Below are 10,616 nucleotides of genomic sequence, written 5' to 3'. Positions count from 1 at the left end.
GTTGAATAAATGTTTATAAAAAAAAAAAATTTAAAAAAAATTTAAAAAAAAAAAATCGCGGTAGATGTTGTCAGTCTCACGACGGTATTGAGACATTTATTTACCGCGATATTCGATATATCGTTACATCCCTAGTTTCTGGTCTCAATGGCTAGTTTCGAGTCTCCTTCGATAAAGCAGGATGTTGATTTTCTAAATTATAGTAAGATTTCTGCCAAAAAGACAGCAGCATATTCTGTAGAGCGTGGCTACTTTGTGATTGAGAAGTCGCCATCAAGGAGATGAGCAGATTGGGTGCTCTCCATGCTTCCCTCATACAACTTTCACTTCTGATTTAAAAAGGCTTATATGCAGTCAATGTTATGGATGATTATTGTATGTGTGTACAGCACCTTTGTTTCTGTGAGAATGGCTGCTGCCTCATGGCCAGATGTTGCTGATCTTCCATCAGACGAAGAAGAGAAGAGCCTGCCTTGATCCTCAGCCCATAGTAGTGGTATTTAGAATTACCCCTGTTGGGAGCGGATACAAAGTGTGTTACATAGAATTGGAGACACATGTGTTTTTCTATACTGAGTAGTAGCTATGAGCGGAGAGAGGGTTTATGTTGCCGATATCAACCTGTTGTTACTCTTCCAAAGCCACACATTTTAGAGTCTTAATGAAGACTGACAAACATTTGAAGTATTATTTAAAATCCAAACCTTTGAAAAAATATATTGGATTTCTTAATTAAACCCATTCTACCAAACATTTTTCAAAAGCCAATCTGATTTGCTCATCTCCTCTACTTTATAAAACTCACCCACACACATGCTGTCTGTCCTTGTCTCCGCCCACATTTCTTCCTACACTACGCCAACATTTTGTATTGCTCCATCTCTCGATTTGATTAAAGAATCCTCCAATGTTCATGTGCTTGGGTGTCCATTAATTAGGAATGATATTGATATGTGTCTCATGTCTTTTATACCTGATTTTGGAAGTCTGAGGACCTTTCTTACCGTGTGCCGAGGCGTCGTGTGCGCAGCCCCATGAACACAGATCTAATGAGTTTCCCGAAGGAGGCAGCATTGACAGGCTCCAGTTTCTGCTCCTGGCAGTGCAGCAGATAGTGGCAGTAGAGCGTGGATCGTGGCAGACTCACTCCTTCAGCTGTCTCGTAGTTGTCCAGCAACCACTGTACCTGACACGCAGGCAAAGAAAAAAGAAAACAGCTGGTGCAGTTAGCAAACCAGTAGATACAAACACACCACACACAACATGCAATAACAGGCACTCTTAATTGCAAAGGCACATTTTTGAAGTTTAAAATACATAACATGCACACACATATTTCTAATCAAATAATGAAACAAACACAAACCAATCAATTGACATGATCAGTTTATCCATCATTTGGAAATGCGTGCCGTGGCATACGTTTTTGGTATGCAATGAATGAATGACCTGCAATATTTATGGGATGTTGCCGAACATAGGTTAGTGACCATTATCATGCGGGCTTCAATAGGATGAATCTGGGATGAACAATTGAGTGTAAGGGCATTTCAGGCAAATTCAAAATGGCCCTCGTCACATGCACTGTGATGATATGAAAATGATGAGGCCATGATTTTGTTTTCTCTCAGGAAGAAACCACAGTTAAAAAGACTGTATGCTTATGAAATATTTATTATGGTCCTTATTGGGACTGTATCATCCTCTTTTTACCATCAGCACTCTAACAGCACGATGATCAAAGCTTCATTGTAAACCTCAGTAGAAGCTCGAATGTTAGATTGCTGCTCCACCGCCCCCGTCTGCCTTCCTCCCTTTGTGTGCAGCAGGCAGGAGGGCAGTGTTTTGACCGCAGTGAAAATGTTGTGTTTGGCTAAATGCCAACAAATATGGATTGAAGCAAAAATATTTCATTAGAAAAAGTTGGACTTTTGGAATCCTAGGCAACCACCACTGGAATATAACAGTGCCAACAGTGTAATACTAATATTATGAATGTCAGATTATTTTTATCTGCAAAAATGTGCCGAAATCAAACAAAAAGGCATGTTGTAAATAAAATAAAAAGTGAGCAGCATTCGAGTGTTTGATCAATTAAGCACCTTTTTGGTACATCTCGAGTCCAAATCTCAATTTTTTAAATTGTGCTTTCGACTGGACAAAACTATGACATCATCAGTATGCCCAAGCAAAGGGTTGTGTGGATGAGAACAAAATAAGAAAATGTCTGCGCTTGGCGCCTCTGCATACCTTCTTGTCTGCCGACGGCACGCTACCCTCCTCGCCCTCTGTAATACTCACAGTGGCTGGAGAGGTGCGGGCGGTGTGAGAGTAGCTCTGACTGTTGCCAGCTGTCCCTGTGCTGCTGCTGCCCAGCATGTACCCCCCCTGGATCACATAGCTGCCTGCTGCGCCACCGTTGGTTCCTGCCCCATCCCCTGCCCCATTGGTGGTGCCACCTGTGGTCACCACTGTGGCCCCTCCCCCTGCTGCACTGGTGGGCTGGGCAACAAACATGGACACCCCCCCTGTTGTGCCAGCAGTCACAGAGACGGTTAGAGGTGTGCCAGGGGAGGCCTGTGAGACAGAAGCTGTTTGACTGTCATAATACTGGGCAGCTGTGGTCTGGGTGTACAGCGGCGTGTCAGTGTAGGGAAAGGCGCTCGACCGGCTGGATGAAAGACATACAGACAAATAATTTTAGAAGCATAGTAAACTGGTGGACAAATAAACATTTAAGCACAGTTCAGACCAGTTTGACCATTATCTTTAGATCGTTGCAGCAGTGTCAACAAGCCTGTCCCGACCAGCTGATGGTGTCACCATGATTCAGCTAGTCCAGTCAACAGTAGATTGGTTTTAGAACGTATGGCAGGTAACCTTTTACAGCAAATGTTCAAATAATAAATCAGCAAACCAGCTCACAGTAAAGTCCGCTAGTCAGGTAGGTAGCAAATGGCATAGTTCTGGACAGAATTGTTCCTGGAATCTACAAAAAAGGTGTTCTCCTGTCCCATGGTCATGGCATTATGACCACAAACCCCTTAGGTATGTAAACACCAATGGATGGCTCCAAATGTTTTACCATCTTGTTCTTGTCATTATTCTTTATTTGTATTACTATGCAACTTAAGCAAGTATCTCACTATCATGATCTATTTTTTTACACTTTTTTTGGCTTAAAAAATTCTGTCTGGACATGCGTTAGATAATAATGGACCCAAATATATACTGACATAGTGCTTGTTGTGTAGCTGGTCTCTTCTCCTTCCACATACTGCACTTGATTGGCGTACACATGTTGCACGGGCACTGGTGTGAGCTGCTGCTGAACCTTAAGAGTGAGCACACACAAAAAATCCCATAAATATTTGCCCTTTTAGTTCAAACATATCAATTAATACAAAATGAATTCATTTCTTAGTTTCAGACAGCCTCTCTGTTCCCTTAACTAAACAGCAGTGTCCCTGACCTACTTGGAAAGTGGCAGTTGTAGTCTGCAGTGGTGGCTGATATGGGCCTGAGTTTGTGACTGCAGGTTGGGCCCCTATCTCTTTCTCCGCAGCCACAGAGAGCCAGTACAGTGATTGGTAATACTGAAGGAGCTCCAAGGGAAGGTAGAGGGGTGTGCCGCAGCATTCTCTTATGTAGTCTGCTGAAGCCTCGGCCTGGAACTCTGCCTGTCCTATCTCATGTTGCTGCAGACATTCTTCAAGATTCCTATCCCTGACTAATGCTGTCAGCACGGTGCTAGGGAGGAACTGAGGCAGAGGCAGGTTCCACCAAAGATGTGATAAATTGACTAATACTAAGTCAAAATGTGAGGAAGTTGGAAAGTTTTGATGTCACATGTGATTAACTTTCAAAGTGAAAGATATGAGAAATGTGTTTGCTTGTATTCCATGGTAATATTTGTCACTGACAGTACACATTATTGTCCTATTTATCACCAATGATGAGTTGTGTTACTGTGTGTGTTTGACTTACCTCCTGGCCGATATGAACAGGTTGCAGGCTGGTGACACTGAGCTGTGTACCAGGCTCAGTCTTGGCTATCTGAGAAGTAGCCTGCACCACAGATCTCTGCAGAGATAAACATACTATATCGTTTTAAGAGTGAAGGACATATTAATTTGTTGTTGTGTTATAATGTGTATTATTGTGATACTATAGTTATATTATAGTATTATTATTTTACCTGTTGAGCTGACTGAACCTGTTGAACAACCTGCGTGGGAACTCCTGTTTGCACCACAGCTGGGGGGGGGCTAGAGTCCGACACGCTGTCACAGGAGTGAAGGGAGCCCTCTGTGAGACATAGAGGGAATGTTAATACATTCAAATTTGATACATGATTTAACTTTGAATGAAGCTGTTGATATAATTCAATTTTTGTAGGTTCACATTTCGTTCATTTCACCATTCAGGCAAAAGTATCCATAACAGTTGTCCTTGTTATTGTGTAGTGGTGTTGAATCTGTCTGTGTTGTTTCTGTACTTGTGAATGTGTTTTGTTCTCATGTCTTTCTTAGAAAATAGATATTAATCTCAATGAAACCATCTGATTAAACAAAGAATAAATAAATACGACAAGAAATGTTGTAGAAAGGCAACTATAGTGCCTTGACTGACTGCCCTTAGGAACATAAGAAGTCATTCAATTTGATAAGTTTGGATTCTTTAAAATAATGTACACATATTTCTTCAATCATATTTTATATTAATAAACGTTTCTAAGCTGCTCCTTTTTTATGAGGAGTAACCATTCAAATGTGGATTAATACGGTAAAGTGCAGACCCTGAACTGGCCCAGTTTCAGACTTACCTGTGACTGTAACAACAATGTACTGAGGGGTGCTTTGAGCATTTCCAGACTGTGAGGGGGAGCCCTGGATCTCTGCGGTCACGTATTGTGTCTGAGGAGGCTGGGCTTGAGCGTTGGACTGGGCTTGGGAACCATCTGCAGGCTCCGGAGAGCTGATGGAGAGGGCTTGATCAGGGGGAGTAGTTTGGCCCGTTTGTGTGAGAACAGTGGGAGCGGCCACAGCGGTCTGAATCTCAGCCAGAAACTGCGGGGAGGTTGCAGGGGTAGAACTGGCGTCAGGTTGCCCCGATGTGATGGTTACTACGGCCCCCTGGGGTTGGGCTGCTGGCTGGATCTCACCTACGTAGCCTGAGGTGGCCATTGCAGGAGCTGGGAATCACCCTAGAAAAAAGAAACAGGCATTAACTGCTATCAATAAGGGAGGATCAGAATTCTCCAGACTGAAAACTGGGACTGGAACGGTTTATTTCCTATTTGGTCAGAATAGCTAGATGTCAGTTTGTATTCCAATCCACCATATAATCATTCAGACTGACACGGGGCAGGGGACAGAGAGCTAGTAACAGTTTCAAAGGAAAGAGGGATACAATTTCAGACTTTCGGAGAGGAGAGCAGAAGAAACTGTAGTGAATTACAGCTGCTTGTATTCCCTTAACTTTGAAATGTTTAACAAGTAGTATTGAGTCATTCATTCATATTTTGGAGTTGGGGGTCCATCTTGTAAAATGACATTGATGACAATACTTTAACATTTTATGTTGGTTCCACAAATGTATAAATAGTTTGGGAAAATAGAGATCAACATCAGATGCTCCTTATTCCTTTTCTAAGAACTACTGTAGCTGACCTGTTGGTGGAGCAGCTGATGGGGAAATGTGGGGGAGGAGCATTGACGGGAACAGGCATTTCGGTTTCTCATTACCTGTAATATGATCACACATCCTATGGCCATTGAACACAGGCACTACTGTGTGGGAAAATCACACGGTTGAACTAATACTGCAATGCATTCTGTTGCAAATGAGTTTTGTCACACACATTAACGAGGAGATCACATTATTGCCCTTAATTTGTGTATTTGTGACGTATACAATATAATTGATACTATTTTATACCCCTCCTGCCTTTTTTATCGTTGTTTAATTGACTGAAGACCGATGGGAAGGTTTATAATGAACTAAATCTGTGTCTACAAATGTGTTTTTTAGTGCTGATGTTAATAGCCAATCTTTAACACTCAGATAGCAGTTCAGTAAAACAACAAGTTAAACTGAATTCGGACCTGCAGAGCACCTGCAAAACGTCTTCCTTCACCACGCCCCTCGGATATGAAATGTCCGACACCTGCCTCTTGCTTTCTACTTTAGTATCGATATTTCTCCAACAGCTATTTTTCCAAATCTGCTTCCAAATAAACACTAAACCCAATCTAGATACACTTTTAACTTGACTGTCCGAATTTGATCTACCTTTTGGGTAGGCAACGTCATGTACACAGGGACAAGGTTTTATGCCGGTTTGCTGGAAAAAAACCTCCCATATTACACAGCCATACCATATTAGACAGCCATAGAATGCACGTACATTTCATTATCGTACAAAAACAGTGTTACACGTTACTGCTACGTGTTGTGGTTAATTGTAAGCAGTAGCAAGCACAAGTCTGTCGTGACAGACCTAGCTTTCCAGCAAGGTAACACAGACAGCAAGCTAACTGGTCTCTACAACAACCGCCATTTTGTGCCTTTTGCATTTGACATCGCCATAACAACGGCCTGCTTGAGTATGCATCTGTGGCTGCGTCGTCATGGCAAGCTCAATCCAGTGTCACTCGAATGAGTAGCGGACAGGAACTACCCCGTTCAAGAAACGGACTCGCATTATTATCAATACGACGGCTAGCTTTCAGGCTAACTTCAGCTAACACTAGGAGGCAGTTGCCTGTTATGGCTACTGAAACAACAAGGGAAATAGCAATAGCACAATTCAGTTGAAGCAATATTGGACATAAAATATTCTATATGTAAAGAGCTTCACCTCTGTATCCACGTGTGTATTTCCCACCGGTAAATTGTCTTCTTTTATTTTTATGGCGGATTCAGTTGTTGTTGTTGTTGATTCTCGTTGCTGGGTTCTTGTCGCCAGGGCTACCGTGGCTATGGCGCTTCGTCCTCACCAGGGCAACTGTTGCTACCCACCCGCTCCCTTCCCTCCCCCTCCGTCGCTCTGATTGGCTGAGTGCTGCCAAATAGTCTTAAAGTCACAGGAGCAGCGAATTTCTACTACAAAGCCTTCCACGCCCATTTGTGGAACATCCCTGTCTATCACATATCATTTTCGTACGAGTAAGGCGGATGCTATGTCAGGGAAAGTAATAGGTTCATCTGAGTGCTTATCCAAATTCTCCAGTTAGTGATTTGATAGTGTCATTATCATAGTAACTCTATTTCAATTGTAAAACCGACTCTCCATAGCCTATCCTCTTGTCTTTGGTGATGATGGTGATGATGGGTCTGGTACACCTGGATTAATTGTAACCAAGCTCATTCATTGAATGCCCTCATATCCAAGCAGTTTGACTATTTGCCTCTTCTGACATATTGTAAACTTTAAACTCTGTTTCTGTTATGCCTTAGATTTATTTAGCAAAGAAGACCCTTTTGAACATTGTCATGCATCAGATTGTATTTCTGGTTTAACAACTGAAGTGTGAACAGCCAACAGTTACCAGTTATGCAATTTCATTTAGTTATGCAGCAGCCATACAACAGTGCATATTAAAGGATAACACCTGCAGTATATTAAAAAAGAAAAGTGTTTGTACATTATTTAAAAGTAAACAAATAAATCAAATTATATACAATTTAGGACTATATACATTTATCTAGTGCAGTGTTAATACCATAGAGGTTAATACACTACACATTTGTATGGGCCATTGATTTTCACATTGCTCCCATGACTTCCTCAGGTCACCTGTGACACTGTGGTAATGAATATCAGGGTGGACACCCTCATAAAATGCCATTGTTTGCTTGCGATCGTCACATTAATTACAAATTTATCATCCCCATTGTAATTTCCTGAACGAACGACCTTTGACTATGTGGATACACAGATAAAAATGTGTTTTATTTTTGTCTGACTCATAATAAGACTTCTATGTTATCTACCTTTGAAAATGTCACTGGTCCTGTCTCAGTCCTCCCAGTTCACCTTTTGGCAAAGAGATGATGACTCAATAAGCAATTTTCAAGAGAATGGAAAAATTATGCATAAATGAAGTCATGCAGGGTCTTACGTAGATTCATTATGGCCAAGCGGATATAAATAATATGTAAATAATTGTGATATCAGTCACAATGGCCTTAATGAAACCCTATAGTGATGTCAGCAAATGTTAAATCTTATCGGGGATACTCATGCAACATGTGTAGTTTGGCTGGAAAGGTTCATTCATGTGTTCAGGCAATGGCATATGTTTTTTAAATTTGTATTTTATTTAACTTTTCAAATATCATGTAGTATCTTTTTCAAAAGGACTCGTTTATTTAACAGTTAGAACATCTTTGCATCTTTCAAAAACATCTAAGGTGGGGAAATTAGACATTATAGCGTTAATTTAGCCATTTTTAGGGTTAAAATATATAGAAAAATGTATGGCCTTTATCTTAAAGTGCCATGCCTTTACAAAACGTATTGGGACAGGTTTGCTTTTTAAACGTTCTTTATGTCACAGGGTCAGATATTTCTTACATTTGGGTTGAAATTGTATATAAAATGTAGGTAAAGTTTAAACTAAGGGACATTAAAGGTGACAGAAATGCTTCTCATGATGAAACACAATTTTATCATCAGGCCTCTGGCATATTCAGTAATTATGCCACCTTTGGTCTTCCTTTTGTCTCCATAAAGGTCTGTGACTGTATCTCTTTTTCAAATCTGTTACAGCAAAGTCCTGCATGCACTGCATGTCTACCATGCAGGGCTTCAACCCCTTTATAAACCACACCTGGGTCAGCTAGAAAGTCATAGCTCTTGCAAACAGGGAGACAGAAATCCAAGTGTTGCTTGAAGCAAATAACCTCCTGTAATTTTTACCATTTCTATTTTTGCTGTATTTCCTTGTGGTACTATGTGGAAAGCAGTGGTACTGGCTGTGTGTCTGCTGGTGGCTGGGGTTCAGCCCATTGACGTCCCAACATATGGAGTGAAGCTATGTGGCCGTGAGTTCATCCGGGCAGTCATCTTCACCTGTGGAGGCTCTAGATGGAGACGCTCACTCAGGAGTTCAGGTGAGAGGCTGAGGGCACTACATCCATCATTGACCTTGTTAGGTCTCTACCATCACAGTTAGGGTTGTATCTGATGATTACGTATATGATTTTATCTGGTAACTAAAATATGTATTAGTTGTATGTTTGAGTCATCAAATTAAATCAGAGGTATCAATATTACAATTTATTTCAGTATTTCTGTAGATTTAATGTATGCCCATTATTATGTTTCTTTACCATCTTATGCTCATTTGTGATTGTGTGTAATTTGGCAGAAACACGTTTGGCATTATGATTTTATTTTAAATGCAGATATGAAGAAAATACTACTTACATTTGTATTGAACGGTCATACTGTGTGGTATAATTGGCTTAGTCAGTGTTTACATTATATGGAATGTAGAGCTATATTTTCATTTGCACCGTCCTTAGAAGGGTTATCTTGAACCCCAAAATTGTTATTTTGAGCTTTTGACTGTGCACTAGCTTAATTTTTGGTTATCGTTTGCTATTTCCCCAGAAACGTTCCGGGGATTAATTACTCTATTTTCACATCATGCCATCTTAATGACAAACTATTATTTCATCTCGATATGGAAGAGAAATGCAAGTATGTTTTTTGTAATTCCTTGTTTTGCTGCTGCAGATGATTCAGAGGACCCATTCAGCTCCAGTCAGATGGAGCCCTCGGAGGGCTTGATTCACAATCCTGTGGTGGAGAGTCTCCTCCAGAGGAACAGAGATCTGAGCTTCACCACTACAGACAGCCATGAGGGAGTGTTCAGCAGGCCAGCCCGCTCTTTCATCACTGAAGAAATCCTGCAAGCCCTACGCAAGGCTGACCGCAAGGGCCGGGACGTGGTGGTGGGCCTGTCCAATGCCTGCTGCAAGTGGGGCTGCAGCAAGAGCGAGATCAGCTCCCTGTGCTGAGTCAACCTTCGCCATATGAGTGAACAAACTGGCAGACATACACAAGTACACAAACAGACACACACTCCTTTTTTTCCACTTGTCATGCATTTAAGACATTCTTTATTGAGTTAAACTATTGTGAACTGTTTAATTTGTTCTTTCTTTGAATTGTAAGGAAAGGGCTGCCATGTGTTTTAAATGTTTACATATTATTTTATGGTTACAAATGAACAGCCTTAATTATTAGTCTTGAACCAAGCAGTTTTGTCTTGTCCAATAATTGTCACACACATTGTAATAAACGTTTTTCTGCGTCTGTAGATTGTTGGTATTTTGCATTTGTAGAGAATGCTTCCCTTTTAGTGAAGTGGTTCCAAAAGGTCACAAGATCAATAGATGAGACATTATTTGGAGAGCAACAAAGAAACAATACTAAAAAGGAATAGAATACACTACAGAACAATTACAATTAATCACAAGTCTATATATTTTTCAAACTATTCTTTGTTGACCAGCAAGTATCTATCTTTAAATGAGTCAAAGTTCTTTAAAATTAATCTTAAGCAGCATGTTCATATGTTTTGATTATAATTATTGATGCA

The 10,616-nt window shown here is 40.7% G+C and overlaps 2 protein-coding genes across 5 annotated transcripts; one reads left to right on the top strand and one right to left on the bottom strand.

The window, feature by feature from the left end:
* Positions 1 to 318: 318 nt before the first annotated feature.
* LOC104944583 (MHC class II regulatory factor RFX1-like) lies at positions 319 to 6,986 on the bottom strand. Of its 4 annotated transcripts, none has more exons than XM_010770144.1 (9): positions 6,863 to 6,986; positions 4,826 to 5,206; positions 4,199 to 4,308; positions 3,988 to 4,083; positions 3,477 to 3,761; positions 3,237 to 3,334; positions 2,251 to 2,671; positions 1,005 to 1,186; positions 319 to 512 (listed from the first exon to the last, which is right to left on the bottom strand). In XM_010770144.1, the coding sequence occupies exons 2-9, from the start codon at positions 5,184 to 5,186 to the stop codon at positions 371 to 373; spliced, it is 1,695 nt and encodes a 564-aa protein (XP_010768446.1). In that variant the 5' UTR covers positions 5,187 to 5,206; positions 6,863 to 6,986; the 3' UTR covers positions 319 to 370. The 4 variants fall into 4 exon arrangements, with proteins under 4 accessions (XP_010768446.1, XP_010768453.1, XP_010768461.1 ...); XM_010770151.1 differs by having other exon boundaries at positions 1,005 to 1,180; XM_010770159.1 differs by having other exon boundaries at positions 1,005 to 1,180; positions 2,302 to 2,671.
* A 1,889-nt stretch (positions 6,987 to 8,875) lies between these two features.
* rln3a (relaxin 3a) lies at positions 8,876 to 10,327 on the top strand. Its single transcript, XM_010770178.1, has 2 exons — positions 8,876 to 9,120; positions 9,749 to 10,327. The coding sequence occupies exons 1-2, from the start codon at positions 8,961 to 8,963 to the stop codon at positions 10,030 to 10,032; spliced, it is 444 nt and encodes a 147-aa protein (XP_010768480.1). The 5' UTR covers positions 8,876 to 8,960; the 3' UTR covers positions 10,033 to 10,327.
* Positions 10,328 to 10,616: the final 289 nt, after the last annotated feature.

The sequence above is a fragment of the Notothenia coriiceps genome, unplaced genomic scaffold, assembly GCF_000735185.1.
Source record: "Notothenia coriiceps isolate Sejong01 unplaced genomic scaffold, NC01 NC01_scaffold00000339, whole genome shotgun sequence".
Taxonomy (NCBI): domain Eukaryota; kingdom Metazoa; phylum Chordata; class Actinopteri; order Perciformes; family Nototheniidae; genus Notothenia; species Notothenia coriiceps.
Note: the sequence above shows the minus strand (reverse complement) of the source record. Positions and strands in the feature narration are given on the sequence as shown.

What these genes read in the sequence shown, in the direction of transcription:
- LOC104944583 (XM_010770144.1), bottom strand. Translation starts at nt 5,186, where the DNA reads ATGGCCACCTCAGGCTACGTAGGTGAGATCCAGCCAGCAGCCCAACCC. An exon ending in AGGTTCAGTCAGCTCAACAG is followed by an intron (nt 4,084 to 4,198) that starts GTAAAATAATAA and finishes TTATCTCTGCAG; the next exon opens with AGATCTGTGGTGCAGGCTAC. An exon ending in AGCTACACAACAAGCACTAT is followed by an intron (nt 2,672 to 3,236) that starts GTCAGTATATAT and finishes TCTTTCATCCAG; the next exon opens with CCGGTCGAGCGCCTTTCCCT.
- rln3a (XM_010770178.1), top strand. Translation starts at nt 8,961, where the DNA reads ATGTGGAAAGCAGTGGTACTGGCTGTGTGTCTGCTGGTGGCTGGGGTT. An exon ending in ACGCTCACTCAGGAGTTCAG is followed by an intron (nt 9,121 to 9,748) that starts GTGAGAGGCTGA and finishes TTGCTGCTGCAG; the next exon opens with ATGATTCAGAGGACCCATTC.